The sequence below is a fragment of the Lepidochelys kempii genome, chromosome 3 (genome assembly GCF_965140285.1).
Source record: "Lepidochelys kempii isolate rLepKem1 chromosome 3, rLepKem1.hap1, whole genome shotgun sequence".
Taxonomy (NCBI): domain Eukaryota; kingdom Metazoa; phylum Chordata; order Testudines; family Cheloniidae; genus Lepidochelys; species Lepidochelys kempii.
The window spans coordinates 106,655,821-106,679,875 of NC_136382.1; the positions used below are offsets into that span (position 1 = coordinate 106,655,821).

Sequence of the window (24,055 nt, forward strand, 5' to 3'; positions counted from 1 at the left end):
TGATCATAGAGCATGCTGGCTAGTTTTACTCAGAGGAGGAAGAGGTACCAGAGGACTCCACCAAATCAACGGTGCCAAGGTCCCAAAAAGTGGAGGTTGGGAGGGGGCTGCCATCCTCACGATATGAGGTGTACAGCTGGCAGATGGAGCGGAACCAGATTTTGGGTTGCCATACAGGTTAGACGTCACAAGCTTAAAGATAGCACCAGTGACACCTCTCTCCTTGAGCCACTCCGGCCTGTTATAAGCAAAACGCAAGGACAGCCAGAGCCGCTCAAAAAACAGGGACACTTTTTCCACTGTTTGCGCTGACAGACTTGCACTCCCTTTTTTAGCATTGAAAAAAAGTGTCAACTAGCCCTCGTGTTGGTCAACAAACTAAAAAACATTTTATACATTGACGACATTTCCCCCATTTAAAAAAAAAAAAGTAAAAACTTTGCTTAAATTCAAAATATTTTCATCAGCACCAAATACAATGAATTGTTGTCCTGGTGTAATGAGAGTGCGGCCTCCAGTTTTGGGTGCAGTACGAAGAAACAGTTACATTACTACTTGGACCTGGACCCCACAATCCTTGTTCACATCAAACTCCTATTGCACTCAAGTGTTTTGGAATCTAAAGCAAGGCAGGATCTGTCCCTTGATGTGTATAACAGACTCTTACTTCCATTGGGCTGTTGCACAAAGAGAAGTGTATTAAAGCAGATTACAAAGGAATAAAATGTGGGCATTGTGTTTTAATAATCCGATGGCACTTTTGGCAAAAAGTAGGGGGGTGTTAAAACCCAACATCAGGGTCCAATTCCATTCTGGGTAATTACATTTTGCTGCCTAAAACTCTCGTGTAACTCCAATTAGATTATCTTCATTTACTCCTAAACAGTGTTGCTGGAACAGAATGGCTATTGGGTAATCAACATAGGAGGTGCAGGGGGGAGTGACTCCCTGTCTCTACAAGGTCTGTATTCTCACTTGCACTGATTTTGCACCATTCACGTCAGTGGCATGATGCTAGGTTTAGACTAGTGTCTGTAAAGTGCATTGCACACATAAAATAGAAAGTATCAGGTTTCTTTCAGTTGCACAGAGGACATTTGTTCTTCCTCCATGTATTGGCTTAAATTCCAACAGTTTGTCAGGAAAGTGGCTGTGATAAATATTTAATAGGTAGGGGTTTTTAATCTAAGCGCTGTGTGTCCTTCAGCAGAGTCAGTGACCTCATAAACCAGACAGAAGAAAAATACAAACTTAATGCATTGCTTTGGCTTTCATTAATTGACTGGTGAATAAAACTTCCCATTAGCTCACGCATATGAGACTATTTTACCTAATCCTTTCATCAACTATACATTCTCTTTTATTTATAGTTGCCTGATTTAGCAACGTGACAGCCACTGTACCATACACCACCTATTTTGGCCAATTGTGCAAACAGTTTTGTCATCAACTAGTCACCCCCCCGTAAATTCTATAATTTTAGTTTTCATGTTAGTTCTGGGAGATGCAAATATAGGCGTTGAACATACAGTATGAGAAGGTGTTCTCAGTTTCCAGAATTGAAAGCAAGTCTCTCTATTTTGGAGCATTCCTGTCTGCACAATTGCATCTGATTTGTGAGCAGAAGAGAAATGGATCCCACTTTTTACAACCCACTCGCATTGAGAATAGTTCTAAGATCAAGATGCAGGGGTAAAAACCCTCCTTTCTTAGCAATTCCCATTTTCTTCCATACTCATTCCAACTGTCTTTGCTCATTCACTCTCTCGAGATACTCCTCAGTATGGTTTCAAAATAGAACAAAACTCAATTTGGGTAACATTTACAACACTGAATGTGAAGCAGGCTCAAGACTGAAGGAGAAGAGGAAGTGCCCCTTTTTGGGGTCCTACCTCCAGGGCATGAACTGGGGTCCATGTAGTTCCACTTGGTCAGGTAAATCCCTTTATTGTAATATTTTGAATTTCCATATAACTGTCGCTCCTGATTTAGCCCAATGCACTTGACAAATATATAGCATGCCACAGAGGAAATAACTACATTAATATTAAATTAAGGCATTTCCCTCAATTGCAAAGCTCCTCAGGTGCCCCAGAGCAGAACTTCCTCAAGCACGCCTTAGGAGGCTGCAAAAGGGCTCCTTCCTTTTGCACACATGCTACAGTCCTTAGCAGAGAGAAACGCTCTTTGGGCCTTCCTCATGTTGAAAATAGCTTTGAAGATGAACCGGAGTAAGGTCTCTCATTTGCACTAAGCGAAGGCCACAGTAGTGCCTTCTATACCCCCTTGGAATATTACAAGTTCCAGAGGGACTAAAGCAGTAGTTTATTGCTTGCCATAAGGAATCCAGTTTTAATAAGCTTAGTGTGCACCTGCACGGATCCCTAGCAAGGCCTTCCCCAGAGCAGGGGGTCTCAACCTTTTTCTCAGGACCCACCCCCAACATGCTATATAAACTCCATGGCCCATCTATGCCACAACAACTGGGCCAGCGTTAGAGGGTAGCAAGCAAGGAAATTGCCTGGGGTCCCATGCCACCGGGGCCACCACAAAGCTATGTTTGGCTTCCACTTCAGGTAGCCGGGCTCAGGGCCCCAAACTTTAGCCCCAGGTTGTGGGGCTTCAGCTTTCTACCCTGGGCCCCAGCAAGTCTAACACTGGCCCTGCTAGGAGGACCTGCTGAAACCTGCTTCTGGCCCCACAGGAGGCCCCAGGCTCCTGGTTGAGAACTACTGCCGTAGTGAATCTCTTAGGATGTGCAGGAGTGAGCCCTTTCCCTGTGCATCTTAGCCATTAGCACATTCTGCACTTCCAACACAAGTTCCCAGAGCCCTCTCTTAGATTTTAACAGGGCCTATAGGATTGCTTCTCCCAGCCCCAGGTATCCAGGAGTCACCGCAGACATGTGAATGGACTTTTCTCTCTGTGGGCAAGTTAGTCACCCAGTGCATGACCCATGAATACTTCCTTAGCTACGTACTTTATCCAAAGCCCATGGAAATCTTTTCCGTACTATCTTTCCCTTGGTTTCACTGGGCGCTTTTACGAGTTTCAATTTAAAACAAATCGAATGTGCAGGTTCAGCATGTGACTGCAACTGCTCAGAAATGAGTCAAATTTAAATCAATAGCCTATAAAACAAGAAGAGCCCTTCTCAGGGAAGTTTTCCATGCCCAGTTTCACTTTGCAATCCCCAGGCTGTTCAAAAAGAGAATCCTATACTTTTTTTTTTTCCCCCGCTAGAATGGAGAATGTGTGTTTTGTCCCCACTCTCACTACATTCAAACAGCTGAACCATTTTCTCTCTCCCACTTCCATGAAGAGCACAATACAACGGTGTTCATCCTTAGTAGTAAAGGGTGTAATTCAATTAGCACATCCTCATGCTGTGAGCTGAAGTATTATGAGACTACAACAGCAGTCATTACTGAGGACTATCACTTTTGGATTAATCAGACAAACAGGGAATGGGCATGCGAGCAACTCCAGATCACAGACCCTGAGTTCAAAACATCCAGCTTCTCCTCCTGGAGCTCAAAAACCAAGACAGAGTCATCCCTGAAAGAAACCTCTACAGCTGTCTGAGAAGAGAGATTCAATTACATTCCCTTTCACCCATACTCTCTTTATTTTCTTTGGATTTGTGTTGGAGGAGAGGGCCAAGAGCTTCTGGCACTGTGTGCTGGATTTTTGGCTTGCATTTCTGAAAACAGGAGCAGAGAATTGGAGGATGGTCTTATTTTAAGTGCATTCCATGAAAAAGGTTCCTTTTTGTGAAGAACACAGAACTGAGATACAAAAAAGTAGTCAATTTTCTTTAGCTCTACGTTTTTATAATCCACCAAGAAACTATTTGTTGCCAGGAATGTACTTCTAATATCACATTAAAATATATATATATTGGACATGGATGTTAAGTTCCTAATTTTCAGCATCCTTCCAGCAGTGTGACTACAAAATCTGTCAGAACACCAATGGGAATTTGTGCACAGAAGTCAAATCCAGGTGTTCGGTGCAAACTTAACTAGTTTGTGCAGGAGCAGTCTTTTACTAAATGGCTATGCGATGCCTAGCACTATGGGACCCCAGTCTAGTTGGCCCTGCTACGTGCTACTTTGATGCAAATTATAATTATACATGCAATTAATCAACCGGGGCCATGAACATGGGGTTTTGCACCTGCACAAATTTTGCTGCCTGCCACAGCCCTAGTTGAGCTGCCCCTGCTAGACACTCACCAGGCAGCTGTGTTTGGGTCCCACCATGCTGGAACCATGTGCTCTTAAGCTTCCCTTGGTTTGGGTAAATTCCAAAACCAGCCCTTTCCTTAGCCTCTCTGGTGCACTCCCTGGGCAGAGACTCTCTGTCACCCATTCAAAGACATGGAACCACATGCCCTACATCTGAAGGACTAGTGCTAACCTCCCAAGATACCCCAGTTACTTAGGCTGCTGGAAATGCGTGGGAAAGGATGAGCTTAACAATGGGCAGTGTCGACAATTCAGTAGTAGCAGCTACCATAGGTAGAGGATAATATAGAAGGGAAGACACTGCTCCAAGCTATTGACTGAAATACCACATATAATGTAGCATTGAATAGCGTGATATTGTCTATTAAGAAAACTCTTGCTTAGTCCATCTGAACACTTAGCGCTTGTCTACATGGTGCACAGTCCAGTTTCTGGGGGTGGGGGGAATTGTAGAGCACTATAAGATGTTACACACTAATTGCCCCATGTAGACTCAGACTCAAAGGACAGAAAGGCCCATCGTGATCATCTAGTCTGACCCATAACCTCTGGCTGAGTTACTGAAGGCCTCAAATCATGATTGAAAAGACTTCAAGTTACAGAGAATCCGCCATTTATAACCTGCAAGTGATCCCGTGCCCCATGCTGCAGAGGAAGGCAAACTAAAAGGTAACTAGTTCATGTTGTTCCAGGACTATGTTAATACGCACTAGGTATCTTTTAGTTCATGTCAGTGGAGTCTACCTGGGGCAGTTAGCTGCATCTATACTGCAGCTGAGAGCAAGTCTTGCACTAGTGGGGCTCAAGCTAGCACACTCAAAATACCAATGTGGACATTCTGGCTCAGGCAGAAGCTTGGTCTCAAACCCACCCAAACTCCTAGGCTTCAGAGCTTGACCTGGAATGTACAAATTGCTACCTGTTCAAAATGTGATGTGAACATAAAGGACTGGGCAGTGATCCACCTCACTGAGTCTAACATGCTTTGATTAGATTTCCAGAATGAACCCTAGTAAATAAATTACTGCCTACAGGATCAATGAGACAAAGGTGACCAGAGGTAGAAGATCAAAACGGCTTCAAGCCTGGACAATCAGTGAGGATATCAATCTCATGGAAAGTGAAGGAGGACAAGAGGGAAATCATTTTATAAAACGTACTGCACATATCCCACAGAGGGGAGAGGAAGGTGACAAAGGTTTTCAGTGTCAAAATGTTCTACACAGCAATGTAATTAATCCCCTCATGGGAAAAATATGAGTATTGGATTCCTGGATTGAATTACGATGGGCTCCACTGAAAAAGCCATGGAGTTTGAGCACTCTGATATAGCTAACTGTTCATGTACAGTCCCAGCTGCTCTGGTGTTCAACAGAGCGGATCTTACTTCTCTCTTGCATACATTACCTTTTCTTTTAAAAGAACACTAAATAATTGAATACCTTCATATAGGCTCTTGTGGCCAGCTCAAAACTCCAGAGATCAAAGATTATTAGTTTGCAAAGCCGACCACGAAAAAAGAAAAGAAGGTGCAGGTTGAAATTTAGCTTGCCTAATTATTTTTCTAGATTCTCTCTCAATCAAATCTTCTTCATCCTTTTTTAGGGGAAAAGGGGGAAGGGAAATTCTGCACAACATAGTTTGCCATAGACTCTTTTGTGTTTCTCCCAGATTATACTCACTGAGTTCCAAGCCAACACATGCTTTCAGGAGAGCAAGCATTCTTGTTGATGGACATTATCCTTTCTACCTCGGAGACTTACATCTGAAACCAAATGCATCCCCAGATTTGAAAACAGCAGCAGGAAGCAATTGAAGACCAGCAAGGCCCTGGTTCTGCCCCTTGGACTTAGGCAATTAAGTTATTTACTTAACTACTTTCTCTTTTAAAATTTGTTCCAAGACCTTGCATACAATTGAGGTCAAATCAACAGGCCTGTCATTTCCCAGATCAATTTTTTCCCCCTTTCTTAAAAATAGGAACTATATTAGCAATTCTGAAACCTCTCCAATCATAGTGTATGACCCCTGAGTTTACAGATTCATTAAAAACCCTTGCTATTGAGCTTGCAATTTCATGTGCCAGTTCCTTTAATATTCTTGGACAGAAATTATCTGGGCCCCCTGATTTAGTCCCGTTAAACTATTTGACTTCCACGTCGGATGGGGTAATTTCTACCTCCTTATTCTTGTTCCCATTAGCCACCCTGCCAAAACCCAAAGCTCTTCATTTGCCTCATTAATAATTGAGGCAAAGTATTTGTTTAGGTGTTGGACCATGCATAGATTATCTTTAATCTCCACCCCCCATCCTCAGTGCTTAGTGGTCCCACTTCTTTCCTTGATTTTTTTTTTTAAATTATATGGCTAGAGAACCTTTTACTATTGGTTTTAATTTCCTTTTGCAAGGTCCAACTCTGCTTGGCTTTTGGCTGTTCTCCCTACAGTTTCTGACCTCCAAGAGGTAACTTTCCTTACTGATCCATCCCATCTTCCATTCCTTGTAGGTGTTCTGCTTTCTCTCAAACACCTGTTGGAGATGCTTGCTTATCCAGCTTGGTCTGCAACCCTTCCCTATGAATTTTTTCCCCTTGCTTGGTATGCAGACTTCAGATAGTTTTGGCAGCTTTGACTTAAAGTAATTCCAAACCTCTTCAACATTCAGATCCTTGAGTTCTTCAGTCCAGTCCACTTTCCTAACTAATTCCCTTAATTTTTTTAAAGTTTGCCTTTTTGAAATTAAGGAACAGTATACAGTGCGAGATTGGATCAGGGTGCTGTTCCAGCTCGGAGTCTGCTAAATTAAATCAACAGGAGAATTCCCAGGAGCCTGTTGGTGAATGCTTTGTTAAATAATGCAGGTTTCAATTCAGCAACTTTCATCTGGATTCAGTAGTCCATGGACTTAGTATAACTTTCTTACTTTTTAGAAATAAAGTGTATTCTAGGGGACCGAGCATAGGACTGGGATCCAAGGCCTTTTGATTTTTAATTCCTACTTCTGACATTGATTGTCTCTGTGGCCTGGGACTTTAGTTTCCTCTTATTTGCAATAATAATTAATAGTTTTTAACTATCTACCTCATAAAGAGTTTTGTGATGACTGTATCTAAATGGCTGTGTCTAAAGCCCTTTGGAAAAAAAGTGTTACAATACTTATTGTAGAGACTGCTGAAATGGAGTACAAATATTGAAAAAAACAAAACAAAACAAGCTTTGATCATATTGCTGGAAGATTCTTCAAAAAACCCTTCATTCGTGTCAGTGATTTAGATGAGATTTGTCATATTGACAGGTTCTCATCTGCTATATGTGTGGTTATGCCATACCCTACTTCTCAGCTCCGCTGGTTGAAAGGGGTGAGGTGTGGGGGAGAGGGAGGAAAGAGAGTAAAAGCATCCCATCACTTCCTACCTATCCCCAGTTCAGACACTTCTAATCTTATGAAAATGTGTTTATTTTAGTAGTCATCACTGTTTAAATTCATAGCCATTATTACTACTACACGTATAGAAGGATCAATACATTGGGCATATTACTGTATGAGTGTATTTTAGAAACTCCATTTGACAGCTTCTCAAACACTGCTCATCTCCTTAACAAGAGAAATAAGATCATGCAGACCAAATATCATCACATTAAATGACAACATATAGGATATAGCAATCTACAGAATTCTGTGAAAGAGTATTAGAAAAATGTCGTATAATATACACATCTCTTCTGGTCTGGAATCACATTCCAGTCTCCAGAGACTAGTAGAGGAACTAATTAAACCATTATCATCAGGCATTTTCTAAGCTTCTTGAAGAATTGGGCTGGTTTCAGATGACTAAAAGTGCATATTTGTTTCCAGTCTTTAAATATGGAAAGAGAGAGCTAACTTCAGTCCCTAATCAAGTAATGAGGCAACTTTTCTCCTTTAGCACCTAGAAGATAGAGACATTAAGAGCAATAAGTGACATGGGACCAACAATGAATAAAAGCATGCTAGGAAGACATGATCAGGTTTCATTGATCCAATTTACTGAATCAGTAGTGAAAGTTAAGACAGTAGAGTGGATATCGTACTTGGCCTTCACTAAAGCATGAGACACTGCCTCACAAAATTCTATTAGAAAAATTAAATCAAATAGGCTTGAACAATGGTACTGTCAAATGGATTCAAAACCAATCAACAGATTGTAGGCAAAGCAGAGTCATAGATGGCAATGACTGCACTTAGTTGGGCTCAATTGTTTTAGCGAGGTCATGCAATGGTCATTGTTGGATCCTACTTTGTTAAATGTTATTAACAATCTTGGAAAAGGAAATATAAATGCACATTAACTACATTCATGCACAATACAAACTGAAGGGGAATTGCAGACACAGGAGAGTCAAGAGAGAAAATATAAATGGATTGAAAGAGATTAGAGAAATGGCAGGAATTAAAGTGAGATTCAACCTGGAAAAATGCAATCAAATACATCAAAGAGAAAATACAAAACACAGCTATGTTACAGGAGGGAGATGCTTGGAAAGCCGTATTGCTGAAAAAGGCCTGGATCTAGAAAATGTATGAGAAGTTTGCAGTTATGGAGAACTGACCTCACAACTTGTGGGTCCAAATCAATAGTGTTGGAAAGGAATATCTGTGAATTGTCCCCATGTTGATCAGTTAGAAAAATTGGGCCTAAAAATGTACCTTAATTGTGCACTCATCTGCAAGTAGTATGTAAAAGTTCATAAGATGTTACACATGGGTCCTTACAAAAAAAGTCATTGGGGGTGAAAATAGGGAAGAATAGATGGAGGCTACTGAATCAAGCTTCACCATCATGGCTGCCACCCCATCATCGCCTGGGACCCCCACAGACCTTCTTCATCCTAATCCTGAGAGATGTCCTGACCAAACAAGGTCTGAGAGAAGGAACGAGATGACATGGCCACTTCTGCCGACTGGCTCCCAACTACCACGTGGGATGAAACAGCTCCAGCCCATCTCGGCTAACCTTCTCTTTTCCCCACAAGGAGAGTCATTACCATCTTTGATACCATCCAAGAGCCTGTCAAACAAGAGGCATGGGGTATTTCCTTCTAAACCCTCTCTTCTGTTAAAGGGAAGGGGAACAAGGGATGTTGTTAAAATGAAATCCGTATTGAGTACATTTCAAATGTTTTTACTGTTTTTTCTTCTTCTCTGTATCTTTAAAGAAAGTTTAACAGGATTTTTAATGGTGTGTTTGCCATGGTACTAAGCAAATTATATAACAAACCCCAAACTTGTTGAGTGCTGCACAGTGACTGTGTTATGTTGACACCTTTAGTCCATGTATTCCACCTGAATTAATAGAACAGATCCCACTCTGCAAGGGAGAGATCTGTGGCAGGAGGTGGGTTTTTCAGCTTTCATTCCTGCTGCCAGAGAGGATGAAATCTGGATTGACAATGAGCTTAACTCATCCAGGTCTTTCTGCTGGAGGAGAGGTCCTGAGTGGATGAGTTAGTATTGTCACTTGGGGTAGGTTTACACCACAATAAAAAGCTTGCAACACCAAGTCTCATAGCCTGGGTCAGCTGATCCAGGGTTATGGGGCTTGGGCAGAGGGGGCTAAGAATAGCTATGTAAACATTTGAGTTCAGGCTGGAGCCTGGGCTCTGAGAACCTTTCCCCCTTGGAGGGGTCTCAGAGCCCAGGCTCCAGCCTGAACATCTACACTGCAGTTTTCTAGCCTCACTCTACAAGCCCCACGAGCGTGAAGCAGCTGACCCAAGCCAACCACAGGTCTTTTATTGCAATGTAGACATACCTTTGAATGCTTGTATCTAAGGCCAGCCTTGCAGTGATGAGTCAGGGCACGCAACACAAAAACGGTGAACTTCAGAACCTTAGGAAAAACAGACGTCCTCTAATAATGGACAAGTCTCAAAAGATTCAGCACTTTAGTATGGATGCTCATCTGAACTGTATGAAACATTGATATTATTTTCAGAGTAATGGAAAGAAACTGGCAAAGGAAAACAATCTGTATTCAAATTGTATTCAAATTCAGTATTTGTTACACCTCAATATTAGTCTATAATAATGTGGTATCCACCTCTGTTTCTTTAGAATCTTCTAAGCACAGAGCTACTGCAATTCTTGCAGCTGCTAGAGGTACTGAATACAGTATTGATTTTTTAAATGGTCCCCACATTGATTCATAGAGACATCTGGATTTAACATCTGTATTAGAAATTCTATTGAATTAGCTTCTCTCTGTGATCCAGAAGGGGCTTTAGTTCAGAAGGTCAGAGTTCAACTTTATTGTTAATTGTTTAACCTTTAAACCTTAGGTTTAATTGCTAGTAACAACATGGTATGTGTGTCTGGACTTCTATAAAGATGCATAAAAATAGGTAGAGAGGAGAGACTTTTATAGTCCATTTAGCTATCAACTTTTGTAAATCCAAAAAAAATCTCAGCCATCAGTTCCTAACATATAGGGAAAGGAGCTGCAAAGGCCTTTGATTCTGGAGTGGAGTTTTGTAAACTAATTAAATTTACTTTGATGTATTCCTCTCTTTCCAAGAGGTTTTGAAGAAGTAGATTTATCTAGCTAAGCATTTCTAATGCACTTGTCCCCATAAGAATAAGCTCTCTACACGTAAATTATGAATCATCAGTTCTGCCGCTGTCACTAATGGGTCAAACTCCCTAGATGCTTTTGAAAATCCCACTAGACACCTAAGTCAAACTCTAGGCACCTACACACCTCTAAAAATCTGGCCCTCAGTGACTGTCTTTCAGGAGGAATGCTGCTGGACTTGCTTTCCAGATTCTTTATTCGGGGAAGGCCTTTATAAAGCAATGAGACAGCTGGCTAGAATCAGATTCTGCCTCATCTCTGGTAGTAAGAAACACAAGAAATGCTAGTGAAGCTTGATCATCAGAAAAATCATCAGAGGACTAGTCATGTAATTCTCATACATAGTAGGTTACAAGGCTGCTACTAGCAGGTCAGCTTTCTGTACCAGATATGGACTGGCTACAGTGCTTCCATCATGGAAAGAGAGATATGTTCTCTCTGAGATACTTTAGGGCACTCCCAGGAACAGCTGTTACCAGCTCAGGTATGGTATGTTACACATAGCATGACCTAGGGACAGTGGTGCAAGTAGATTTTAAACTTACTGGTTTACTAGACTCCCACTCCTCACAAAAAATGTTCTGTGACTAGAGCTGTCAAGGTTCCTCCCCCACTCTGAACTCTAGGGTACAGATGTGGGGACCTGCATGAAAAACCTCCTAAGCTTATCTTTACCAGCTTAGGTCAAAACTTCCCCAAGGTACAAAATATTACCCCCGTTATCCTTGGAATGGCCGCTACCACCACCAAACTAATACTGGTTACTGGGGAAGAGCTGTTTGGACGCGTCCTTCCCCCCAAAATACTTCCCAAAACCTTGCACCCTACTTCCTGGACAAGGTTTGGTAAAAAGCCTCACCAATTCGCCTAGGTGACTACAGACCCAGACCCTTGGATCTTAAGAACAATGAACAATCCTCCCAACACTTGCACTCCCCCTTTCCTGGGAAATGTTGGATAAAAAGCCTCACCAATTTGCATAGGTGACCACAGACCCAAACCCTTGGATCTGAGAACAATGAAAAAGCATTCAGTGTTTTACAAGAAGACTTTTAATAAAAAATAGAAGTAAATAGAAATAAAGAAATCCCCCCTGTAAAATCAGGATGGTAGATATCTTACAGGGTAATTAGATTCAAAAACATAGAGAACCCCTCTAGGCAAAACCTTAAGTTACAAAAAAGATACACAGACAGAAATAGTTATTCTATTCAGCACAATTCTTTTCTCAGCCATTTAAAGAAATCATAATCTAACACATACCTAGCTAGATTACTTACTAAAAGTTCTAAGGCTCCATTCCTGTTCTGTCCCTGGCCAAGACGACTACAGACAGACACACAAACCCTTTGTTTCTCTCCCTCCTCCCAGCTTTTTAAAGTATCTTGTCTCCTCATTGGTCATTTTGGTCAGGTGCCAGCGAGGTTACCTTTAGCTTCTTAACCCTTTACAGGTGAGAGGAGCTTTCCCCTGGCCAGGAGGGATTTCAAAGGGGTTTACCCTTCCCTTTATATTTATGACACGCCCCCCAAATCTCAGCTAGGGTGAAACACTGGCTGGGATTTCTTCCTGGAGCTCTAGGAAAACAGAGTTAATAAGACACATGCATCTCTAAATATACTACCAAGTACATAAAGACTAACAATATTTTCCACATCTCAAGGACGATTTTAACCAGTTGATTCTGGGAAACTTTCACGGGAGAGTGCATCAGCCACTTTGTTAGAAGCTCCTGAGATGTGTTGGATGTCGAAATCAAAATCTTGGAGAGCTAAACTCCACCGAAGAAGTTTTCTGTTAGTTTCTTTGACGGTGTGAAGCCACTTTAGTGCAGCATGGTCGGTTTGCAGGTGGAAACGCCGTCCCCAAACATATGGGCGTAGCTTTTCCAGAGCGTAGACAATGGCATAACATTCTTTTTCAGTGACTGACCAGTTGCTTTCCCTCTCAGACAGTTTTTTGCTGAGAAACACTACAGGGTGGAATTCTTGATCAGGTCCTTTCTGCATTAAAACTGCTCCCACACCACGCTCGGATGCATCTGTGGTTACTAGGAACGGTTTGTCAAAGTCTGGGGCCCTTAGTACAGGGTCAGACATGAGTGTCGCTTTAAGCTTGTTAAAGGCCTTCTGACACCTTCCGGTCCACTGAACAGCATTTGGCTGTTTCTTTTTGGTTAGGTCTGTCAGTGGGGCAGCGATTTGGCTGTAGTGCGGTACAAATCGTCTGTAATAACCGGCCAAGCCTAAGAAGGATTGAACCTGTTTCTTTGACTTTGGGACAGGCCACTTTTGGATAGCATCCACTTTGGCCTGTAGGGGGCTGATAGTTCCTTGACCCACCTGGTGTCCAAGGTAAGTCACTCTGTTTAGGCCTATTTGACACTTCTTAGCCTTAACAGTTAGTCCTGCCTCCCTTATGCGCTCAAGGACTTTTTGTAGATGTTCCAGGTGGTCTGCCCAGGAATCCGAAAATATGGCCACATCGTCAAGGTAGGCGACTGCATATTCTCCTAATCCCGCTAGGAGACCATCTACAAGTCTTTGGAAAGTGGCGGGTGCATTTCGCAGCCCGAAAGGGAGTACATTAAATTCATACAGCCCGAGATGTGTGATGAAGGCTGACCTTTCCTTGGCAGATTCATCTAGCGGTACCTGCCAGTACCCCTTGGTTAAGTCCAAGGTAGAGATGAACTGGGCCCTTCCCAGTTTCTCTAATAGTTCATCTGTGCGTGGCATGGGATAGTTGTCTGGGCGAGTTACAGCATTTAGCTTACGGTAGTCCACGCAAAAACGTATTTCCCCATCTGGTTTGGGAACTAGAACCACTGGAGATGCCCATGCACTTTCAGAGGGGCGGATTACACCCATATGTAACATATCCTGGATCTCCCGTTCTATAGCAGTTTTAGCTTGAGGAGACACCCGGTAAGGGTGGACCCTAATTGGGTGAGCATTACCTGTGTCAATGGAGTGGTATGCCCGTTCAGTCAGTCCTGGGGTGGCTGAGAACGTTGGCGCGTAGCTAGTGCACAGCTCCTGGATCTGCTGTCGCTGCATACGCCCAAGGGTCATGGAGAGGTTCACCTCTTCCACACCACCAGCACATTTCCCTTCGTAGTAAACACCTTCAGGCCACTCAGCGTCGTCTCCTCCCTGGGCTGTAAACTGACAAACCTTTAATTCTCTGGAATAAAAGGGCTTTAGAGAATTAATATGGTACACCTTAGGCTTTCGGTTGGAGGTGGGGAATGCTATGAGATAATTAACAGCTCCCAGGCGCTCCTGGACCACGAATGGCCCTTCCCACGATGCTTCCATTTTATGGGCCTGGAGCGCCTTTAAGACCATGACCTGGTCTCCTACTTTGAAGGAACGCTCTCTGGCATTTTTATCATACCAGGCTTTTTGCTCTTTTTGAGCATCCTGTAAGTTTTCTCTAGCAAGGGCTAAAGAGGTTCGGAGGGTGTTTTGTAGGTTGGTTACAAAGTCCAGAATGTTAGTTCCTGGAGAAGGTGTAAATCCCTCCCATTTCTGCTTCACCAACTGCAATGGCCCCTTAACCTCACGGCCATATACAAGTTCAAATGGGGAAAACCCTAAACTGGGATGTGGTACAGCTCTGTAGGCAAAGAGCAACTGCTGCAATACTAGGTCCCAATCATTGGAGTGCTCATTTACGAATTTACGTATCATGGCCCCCAAAGTTCCATTAAACTTCTCCACCATGCTATTTGTTTGATGATGGTAAGGAGTGGCAACCAAGTGATTTACCCCATGAGCTTCCCAAAGGTTTTTCATAGTTCCTGCCAGGAAATTAGTCCCTGCATCTGTGAGGATGTCGGAGGGCCAACCTACCCTGGCAAAAATGTCTGCTAGTGCCTGGCACACACTTTTAGCCCTGGTGTTGCTTAGAGCTACTGCTTCCGGCCATCGGGTGGCAAAATCCATGAAAGTCAGTATGTACTGCTTTCCTCTGGGTGTCTTTTTCGGAAAAGGACCCAGAATATCCACAGCTACTCGCTGAAATGGAACTTCAATGATGGGGAGTGGCTGGAGAGGAGCTTTGACCTGGTCTTGGGGTTTTCCCACTCTTTGGCACACCTCACAAGACTGGACATAGGTAGAAACATCCTTGCCCATTCCCTCCCAGTGGAATGACCCCCCCAAACGGTCTTTGGTCCTGTTCACCCCAGCATGGCCACTAGGGTGATCATGGGCTAAGCTCAAGAGCTTGGCCCGGTATTTAGTTGGAACTACCAACTGTCTCTGAGGATGCCAGTCTTCCTGGTGTCCCCCAGAAAGAGTTTCCTTGTATAAAAGTCCTCTTTCTACAACAAACCTGGATCGATTAGAAGAGCTGAGAGGCGGTGGGTTGCTCCGTGCCGCCGTCCAAGCTCTCTGGAGGCTTTCATCTGCTTCCTGTTCGGTCTGGAACTGTTCCCTTGATCCTGGAGACATCAGTTCCTCATGGGATTGTGGACCTAGGCTTGGTCCCTCTGGAAGCGATATAGGGGATGGAGCTGTTTCTGTTGACTGTGAACCGCTCTCCGCTGGTGCACTATGTTGGGATTCAGGCTCCGGCTGAGCCTCTTGTGTAGGGTTATCGGCTGCTGCCAGTTCAGGTTCGGTGGGGCCCTCTGGTGTTGAGGTTGCAAGTACTGGATTCAGTGCTGACACGGGGTCTGGTGTTGGTTGTTCGGCTGGTTCCGGTTCTGGGACTGGTTCCGTCTGGGTCTCTGGGACTGGATCCACTACTGCTGTTGCAGACATTGGCCTGGGGTCCAGGTCCATCACCTCTGACTGGGTCCTGATAGAAGTTTCCGGAACAGAGCTAGGCCTCACGGCTTGTTTAGCCTGGTTGCGGGTGACCATTCCCACCCTCTTGGCCTGCTTCACATGATTGGCCAAGTCTTCCCCCAACAGCATGGGGATGGGATAATCATCATAGACTGCAAAAGTCCACATTCCTGACCAGCCCTTGTACTGGACAGGCAACTTGGCTGTAGGCAAATTGAAAGAGTTGGACTTGAAGGGTTGAATCGTCACTTGGATCTCTGGGTTGATTAAATTGGGGTCCACTAAGGAAGCATGGATAGCTGACACTTGTGCTCCGGTGTCCCTCCACGCGGTGACCTTCTTCCCGCCCACACTCACAGTTTCCCTCCGCTCCAAGGGTATCTGGGAGGTATCTGGGCCTGTGGACCTCTGGTGTGATTCCGGTGCAATGAACTGTAATCTGTTGGGGTTCTTGGGGCAGTTGGCCTTTACATGCCCCAGCTCGTTACACTTAAAACATCGTCCAGCTGACGGGTCACTGGGACGAGGAGGGTTGCTGGAGAACGGGGTGGTGGGACGATAAGGGGTCTGGAGGGTTCTTTGGGAGGTAGGTGGGGCTTTGGGCGGCCCCCGGTAATAGGGTGTGGTCTGGGGTGGTCCCTTCTGGTCTCCGCTCCAACTGCGACCAGTTTTCTTCTTCTCTGCCACCTCCACCCATCTGGCTCCAATCTCTCCTGCCTCGATTACAGTTTTGGGTTTCCCATCTAGGATGTATCTTTCTATTTCCTCAGGAACACCCTCTAAGAATTGTTCCATTTGCATTAGGAAGGGCAAATTTACTGGAGATTCAACACTTGCTCCTGATATCCAGGCATCCCAATGTTTCACAATGTGGTAGGCATGTCGGGTAAATGACATGTCTGGTTTCCACCTTAGGGCTCGGAACCTCCGACGAGACTGCTCGGGTGTTATCCCCATTCTGACTCTCGCCTTGGATTTAAACAGTTCATACTTGTTCATGTGTTCTCTAGGCATTTCAGCTGCCACCTCAGCTAAGGGTCCACTGAGCTGCGGCCTCAGCTCTACCATGTATTGGTCAGTAGAGATGTTGTACCCAAGGCAGGCCCTTTCGAAGTTTTCTAAGAAGGCCTCGGTATCATCACCTGCCTTGTAGGTGGGGAACTTTCTGGGATGGGAAGTGGTACCTGGAGAAGGATTGTTAGGGTTTGTTGGTATGTTCTGCTGGGCCTTTATTCTCTCCATCTCCTCCACATGCTTCCTCGCCTCCATTTCCCTCTTGTGGGCAGCCTCCTGTACCTCCTTCTCCAGCCGCATGAGTTCTATCTGTCTTTCATGTTCCCTTTGTTTTTCCTCAGCCTGAAATTTGGCTAATTCCAGCTGTAGTCGAGCCGAGGATTTGGCCATTCTAACCTCTCTGTTTTTAACTAACTTTACACCTGAGGTTTAGAAATAAACAAACAAAACTTGGCTGTAAAATTTTGCTGTGCTGGAATAGAATACCTATTCTCTGATAGTGATTGTCAGCCTACAGAAAAAGACAATTCCCTTGTCTCTGCTCTGGGCCCAAATTAAAGCAAAAAACCTCCAACTACTTGGAAACCTGCTTACCCAGCCCAACGAAGAAAAAAAAAAATTTCTTTTCAAACCTGTGCTCCTTGTAAAACAAAAAAAAAAATCAAAATCCTAAAAAAAACCCTGCCACTTTTGTCTCCAGGCAAATGGGTAGAGTACACACCCCCTATTTACTTTTAGGAAGAAAAGAAAAAAAAAAAACAAACCTCTGGGTTGGAAGACTGTGAATTTCCCTGCAGGAGTTAAGTACCCTGCCTCCAGGCAAATGAAACCTGCAATTCACAAGATAATCCCCTTTTGTCTCTGCTTGGCCACAAAGCAGAGAGAAACCAAGCTGCTTTCAGTTTCAAAGCTGCCTTCTGGACTTCCTAAAAATTCCTTTTTAAAATCTGTATTTCTAGTTCAAAAAATCTCAACTGGATCTCAAAATGATTTCAGGTTAATCCCACCACTGTGCCACCATGTCAAGGTTCCTCCCCCACTCTGAACTCTAGGGTACAGATGTGGGGACCTGCATGAAAAACCTCCTAAGCTTATCTTTACCAGCTTAGGTCAAAACTTCCCCAAGGTACAAAATATTACCCCCGTTATCCTTGGAATGGCCGCTACCACCCCCAAACTAATACTGGTTACTGGGGAAGAGCTGTTTGGACGCGTCCTTCCCCCCAAAATACTTCCCAAAACCTTGCACCCTACTTCCTGGACAAGGTTTGGTAAAAAGCCTCACCAATTCGCCTAGGTGACTACAGACCCAGACCCTTGGATCTTAAGAACAATGAACAATCCTCCCAACACTTGCACTCCCCCTTTCCTGGGAAATGTTGGATAAAAAGCCTCACCAATTTGCATAGGTGACCACAGACCCAAACCCTTGGATCTGAGAACAATGAAAAAGCATTCAGTGTTTTACAAGAAGACTTTTAATAAAAAATAGAAGTAAATAGAAATAAAGAAATCCCCCCTGTAAAATCAGGATGGTAGATATCTTACAGGGTAATTAGATTCAAAAACATAGAGAACCCCTCTAGGCAAAACCTTAAGTTACAAAAAAGATACACAGACAGAAATAGTTATTCTATTCAGCACAATTCTTTTCTCAGCCATTTAAAGAAATCATAATCTAACACATACCTAGCTAGATTACTTACTAAAAGTTCTAAGGCTCCATTCCTGTTCTGTCCCTGGCCAAGACGACTACAGACAGACACACAAACCCTTTGTTTCTCTCCCTCCTCCCAGCTTTTGAAAGTATCTTGTCTCCTCATTGGTCATTTTGGTCAGGTGCCAGCGAGGTTACCTTTAGCTTCTTAACCCTTTACAGGTGAGAGGAGCTTTCCCCTGGCCAGGAGGGATTTCAAAGGGGTTTACCCTTCCCTTTATATTTATGACAAGAGCCCTGCACAGATAAAATTTATACCGGTGGATGCGGATGTCCGCAGATAGAAATCTGTATCCGCTGAACCACAGGGCTCTCCTGGGAAGCGCAGCAGCAAAAGGAGCAGAATGTGGGGCTGCCGCTCCCAGGAGCCAGTGCCTAGTGCAGGCAGGTCCTGTGGCGCGACTGTACCTCCCCCAGCCCTTCTATGCAGCTGCATCTCCTGTCTGGAGTCTGTACAGCCCTGCCGGAGGACAGGGTATAAATCTGCGGGTATAAATTTGCATAAATTTGCGGGGCTCTACACATTCATTCTTGGAAATGTGGCTTTCCGGTATGGAGTTCTAGCAATAAATGTCTTAATGGTATGGCGTACCTGACCATACTGGCTTACTTGCACCACTGCCTAGGGGCTGAACTTTATAATACCATTTTAGCATTCCATCACAGGGCCTGCCTACTACAGAAAGCAGTGAACGGCTGAGAGTCACTCTTCACCGCGAAAGTCAGAAGAGATAAGATGCGCTGGGATATAGTAGAGAATAGGGACTCAAAAGACCTCAGCTCTATTCCCGGCCCTACCACTGAAATGCTGTGCAACCTCCATTTCTCCTCCACCTTTTGTCTTGCCTATTGATATTGTAAGCTCTTTGGGCCAGGGACTTTTCTTATTATGTGCTTGCATAGCCTAGCACAGTGGGGCCCTCATCTCAGCTGAGGACTCTAGGCACTACTGTAATACAAATGGATGGGTGCTACACACAATATAAGGACTGTGTCAAAGTTGCTTTCTGCAGAGTCTAAGAGTAGAGCAGAGAGGATGTATTTACATTTTGTATGCTTTAATAACGATAGGTTTTATTTTCTAGGCAAGATTTCCAGTGATTAATTTAGTAATGTCATTAATAAATATGCATTTTTATTCTGTATGCTTTTCCTTCTGTGCACACCATTAATTATTTACAGACTTTATACAGAAACAAGAAGCTTATTTACCAAAAGATTGACACAAACATTCTATATACTCTCAGCATCTCTTTTTCCCCTCCTCCAAAACACACACTCCAGTCTTATCTCACACCAAAAGGAGAAGAGAAGAGTAACATTACCCATCTCTTTTCTGCATCTGAGAACAGTTTGACTCATTGAGGGGGACGTTATGCGCAGTTTAAGCTACATGCTCAATTCTGGTCTGTGGGCACATAATGAGAAAATCATCACACAAGTACCAGCTGGTGACAAGCTACATATCAGCAAACAATAAGTCAGTTAAGCTATGGAAATGAAGGAATGGATGAACAATGAAGAAAAGGGATGAGGAAGTACACTAAGGCCCTCAATTCAGCAAGATACACAAGTATGTGCTTAGTTTTAAGCATGTAAATAGTCCCACTGAGAAGTCAATAGACTGAAATTCTCCTTTGGCAGGAGGAATGGACTGGATGCTGTAACAGGGTTTTTCCCGATCTCTAAATTCTTTACTTCTAACTCCTCATCGGTAATATAATATAGTCAGTGAGATGCTTAAGCATGTGCCTAATTTTAAGCATGTGAGTAGTGGTGTTGCCTAGCCCTCACTGAATCAGGGCCTTAGTCTCCCAAAGCAATATAGTGGTGGTGGTCTTGTATCATTCAAAAGTAATCTGAATAAAACACACACTAGAAGATGCACTAAAGGGAACAGTGGTGACTTGGCAAGAGGCAGACTACATGATCTAAAAGCTCTTTTCTACTTGCAGATGTTATTATATATTACTTTGAAGTAAAAACATTGCTTGCCTCTGCATCTCTATAGATAGAGTGCTGGGAAGAGCAGAGTGCACAACCCAGCAGTTAATTTTAATTATTGATTGAGATATTTACTTATGGCTTTTGTATGAAATTGCAAATAAACATATTGTAGATTATTTGAGCAGAAGGTAGATGGCTGGAGAATAATGGTCCCTGGTGGAAAGGCGGAAAACAGACCAGGATAAAGAAATGTGTTCATTCTTCAAGTAGGGAGGCACCCTATAGGTCTAGGCGACAGAGCCTGATTAGCCACTCTGTTACATCAGTTTTACACTTGTGTACTCCACTGATTGTAGCCGAGTTACACTGGGGTAACAGTGATGGAAAAGAGTGGAGAATCAGGCCCATAGCCTGCTTTGGATATGCCAAGCAAGCTTATGCACATTAGCTAACGGCCTAATCCTCCAGCCATTGAAATCAAAATCAAAAGTTTCCATTCACTTCCATGGTGTGAGATCGGGGCCTAGGACAGCAGCAGAGATAGCAGCATTGACAATACTGCCAGGCTACCACAGGAAGCAGAGGCTTTTGACAGCATAAATCCTTTCTATCCATTCAAAGGAAGATCTATTATAGCAATAAATAACAGCACTTTTTAGTCTGAAAAATTCCCCAAATGCTTCCAAAACAAACAAACCAAACCAAACCACCAAATACAGGAAACCAGTGCCACTGATGCCAACTCCCAGCTTAGGACAGGAAGTGAAGAAAAGTATCACATACTTTTGAAAGTGGAGGGGGACGTTAAAGTGGACAGAATGTACATTAGAACGTGGCTGTGACATCAAAGTTAACATAATGTTGGGTCCTCCTTCCCACCTCACTGAGTGAGCAAATTGCCCACTCCCTCTCCCCCAAATATATTCCTTCTGCTGGAGCATCACTGTGACTGGAGAAAAGCCTGGAAAATGCTCTCAGAAAGCACATTCACAAGAGGCAGGAATACTGTATTCCTTGGGGGGGCACCCCAACTTGAAGAACGGCTTATAAGTTATAGCAGTGCCAATGAAGGTCAACAATGATAATTAAGAGTTCAGAGAGCTTGACTTTAAAGACAGAAGACCATTTGCTGAAGCTTAGCTAAAAGGGGGACAAGATAACACTATATATTGCAAATATTGGAAGGACAAATATTAAGGAGGGAAAACAAATGGTTTAGGGTGAACAGGAATATTCAGGCTGAACTCAACAAGGGACAATTTAGGCTAAGTTTAGGAACATTTCTATAACACAGACTCTCTCTAGAAAAAAGGTCTCTCAAGTGAAATGGTGGAATCTCACGGTGAAATTCTTCAGAACAAACCTAGGTAGACAAAACACTGAGGAATATCCTGTAGGTACAATGCTGCTTTGGCAGGAGGAATAGACTGGATGCTCTAAATAGCCTTTTTCTATCTACATTCTTTGCTTCCAACTGCTCATCTGCAGCGACTCCAGATCATTACCACAGACATACTTCCCTCTGCTCCCACTGCCTCTGTTGCTTCCATTCCACGTTATCTGACAATATTCTAACAGGATGAAAATGTTTGGGAATTTGTTCCTTCTATCTCAGTTGCTAAAGATTACAAGAGTGCTTAATTTGTCAGGCAACATTATTGGCCAGATTCTCAGCAAGCACAAGTCAGTGTAGCTCCCTAGGCTTCAGGGTAGCTATTCCAACATACAGCAGAGAAGAATCAGGCTCTTTAGGTACAAATTGGTTTTGCTCCCAAAAGCATTTATCAGCCTTTTTGCTTGTCTGTTTAAATTACACAAACAGGTTGCTGTTCAGACTTCTCAACTTCAAACAAGGCCAAATCTTGAGATGGTCGAGAACCTACAGAAACAAGCGGACTGATTTATTTATTTATTTTTAAAAGGACAAAAGAGAGAACATTTGCCACATAGCATGAGAGATAAAGGGTCTTCCTGTCACAAGAGCACATGTAGCTTTTCAGGAAGAAACACTACAATTTAATGTGGTAAGGCATCATTCATGGTTATTTAACATTTATATTGTGGTAGGCTCAATCAGGTTGTGTCTTATGTACCCTTCCAACACAGCAGCCATTATAACAAAGAAGGTGTGCCATTAGGTGGAAGAGTAGGAGTAGAAACAAGAGACAGGTGTCATAGTTTCAAGGTTAGCTACACATTGGACACCCTCCCCCACAGTCTTTGAGGGCACCCACTTACGGTTTCATGCTAAAATCTCCAAAGGTTCCATCTTTACTGGGTATACTTTAGCGCAAGACTGAGCAGGATTTTCCCTACAATTGCAGCTTTATCTGCTATATATCGGGTTAGAGACAATCACCGGAAAGGACAGCAGAGAGACCCTCTCCTGTGCTCTCAGTGATCCCCACACTGGGCCCAGGCAGTGTGATTAATAGATTATAAAATCAGAAGTGATCACTTGATAATATAGTCTGACCTGTACAATACAGGCCACAGAACTTCCCTGAGATAATTTTTGTCTAGACCGTATCTTTTAGAAAACCTTGAATTGCAAGTTTCCAGGAGAGGATCCACCACATCTGTTGGTAAATTGTTCTCCTGGCTAATTACTCTCATTGTTAAAAATTTGCTCCTTATTCCTAGTCTGAATTGGTCTACCTTCAACTTCCAGACATTGCCATACCTTTGTCTGTTAGACTGAAGAGCTCTCTATTAACAAATTTCTGTTCCCCATGTAGGTAGAGGAGGAAGTTGCCTGATTCAAATGCAGATGGGACAAGAGCCAGACCTAAGGAAGGAGTAGATTGGGCCTGGAGGCCGCAGGGGAGGAGAGGGAAAATAGATTGGGAGTTATGGGAGGGACACTCTGGGAAAGGAGACTGGAATTGGGGACAAATTGGGCTGAGGAAATGAAGTAGAGGAAAGTTGGAATAAAACTGATGGAGGATCCAGGGTGAAGGGAAAGAACTGGTGCTGCCTCAGTAAAGAGACTGGTGTAAGGAGAAAGGAAAGGGAGAGACTAGGGCAAGGAATCAGGAAGGGACCGGGGCAGGGGAGGATACAGATACTGGATGAGGAGCCTTGGACTGGCAGCCAATGGGAATTGGCAATATGGACCGGTGGGAGGGGAAACGAGACAGAGTGGATGAAGAGCTGTAAGGGGAAAACTGGGACTGGCTGGGAAAGGAGCCTGGAACTGGATGCATGGAGGGAAGATGGGTATTGGGATGGGGAGTTTGGAGAGGTAAGAATAGGACTTCTAGGCAAGGAGAATGGGATTAGAAGCTTAAGGACTGGGAGTGGGTGTCAGTTCTGCAAATATCTGTAAGACCCACTGGCAAAATAGAGGTCTCATCCCTACCTAATGCGCAGTTCCACACTGAGGAGAAACTACTAGTGCTGCATTCGGTTATTCCCTTAGTTCTGGTGACTGAAATCTGTGATGGATCTAAGGGTTCCAACCCTGCTGATGACCTGTGTGTGTTTCGATAGGTCACGTCACAGGATGGAATTTTGGTTGTAAGCGAAGCACTCAAAAGTTAGCAAATGCCAAAATTAAGGTTGCTTGAGCAACCCAATTCAGCCCTGTGGGTGCATGAATTTAGACACAGTCTTTAATTATAGGATTATATACTATTTTTTCCCCACACAAGCCCTGCCTGAGTCAGTGTACACAATAACAAGTGTTCACATAACAAGCAGCTATTCAATATTGTA

The 24,055-nt window shown here is 43.6% G+C and overlaps 1 protein-coding gene across 1 annotated transcript; it reads right to left on the reverse strand.

Moving 5' to 3' along the window:
• Window positions 1–8,254: 8,254 nt before the first annotated feature.
• LOC144930395 (uncharacterized) lies at window positions 8,255–18,492 on the reverse strand. Its single transcript, XM_078851969.1, has 3 exons — window positions 18,381–18,492; window positions 16,218–17,096; window positions 8,255–8,361 (listed from the first exon to the last, which is right to left on the reverse strand). Exons 2-3 carry the CDS (start codon window positions 17,062–17,064, stop codon window positions 8,255–8,257), a joined length of 954 nt encoding a protein of 317 aa, XP_078708095.1. The 5' UTR covers window positions 17,065–17,096; window positions 18,381–18,492.
• Window positions 18,493–24,055: the final 5,563 nt, after the last annotated feature.

Excerpts from the sequence above, each read along its gene's own strand:
- LOC144930395 (XM_078851969.1), bottom strand. The coding sequence starts at position 17,064 with ATGGCCAAATCCTCGGCTCGACTACAGCTGGAATTAGCCAAATTTCAG. Across the intron at positions 8,362-16,217 it reads AACCCTCCAGACCCCTTATC|AATTTTGTGAGGCAGTGTCT; the intron begins GTCCCACCACCC and ends TTTTTCTAATAG.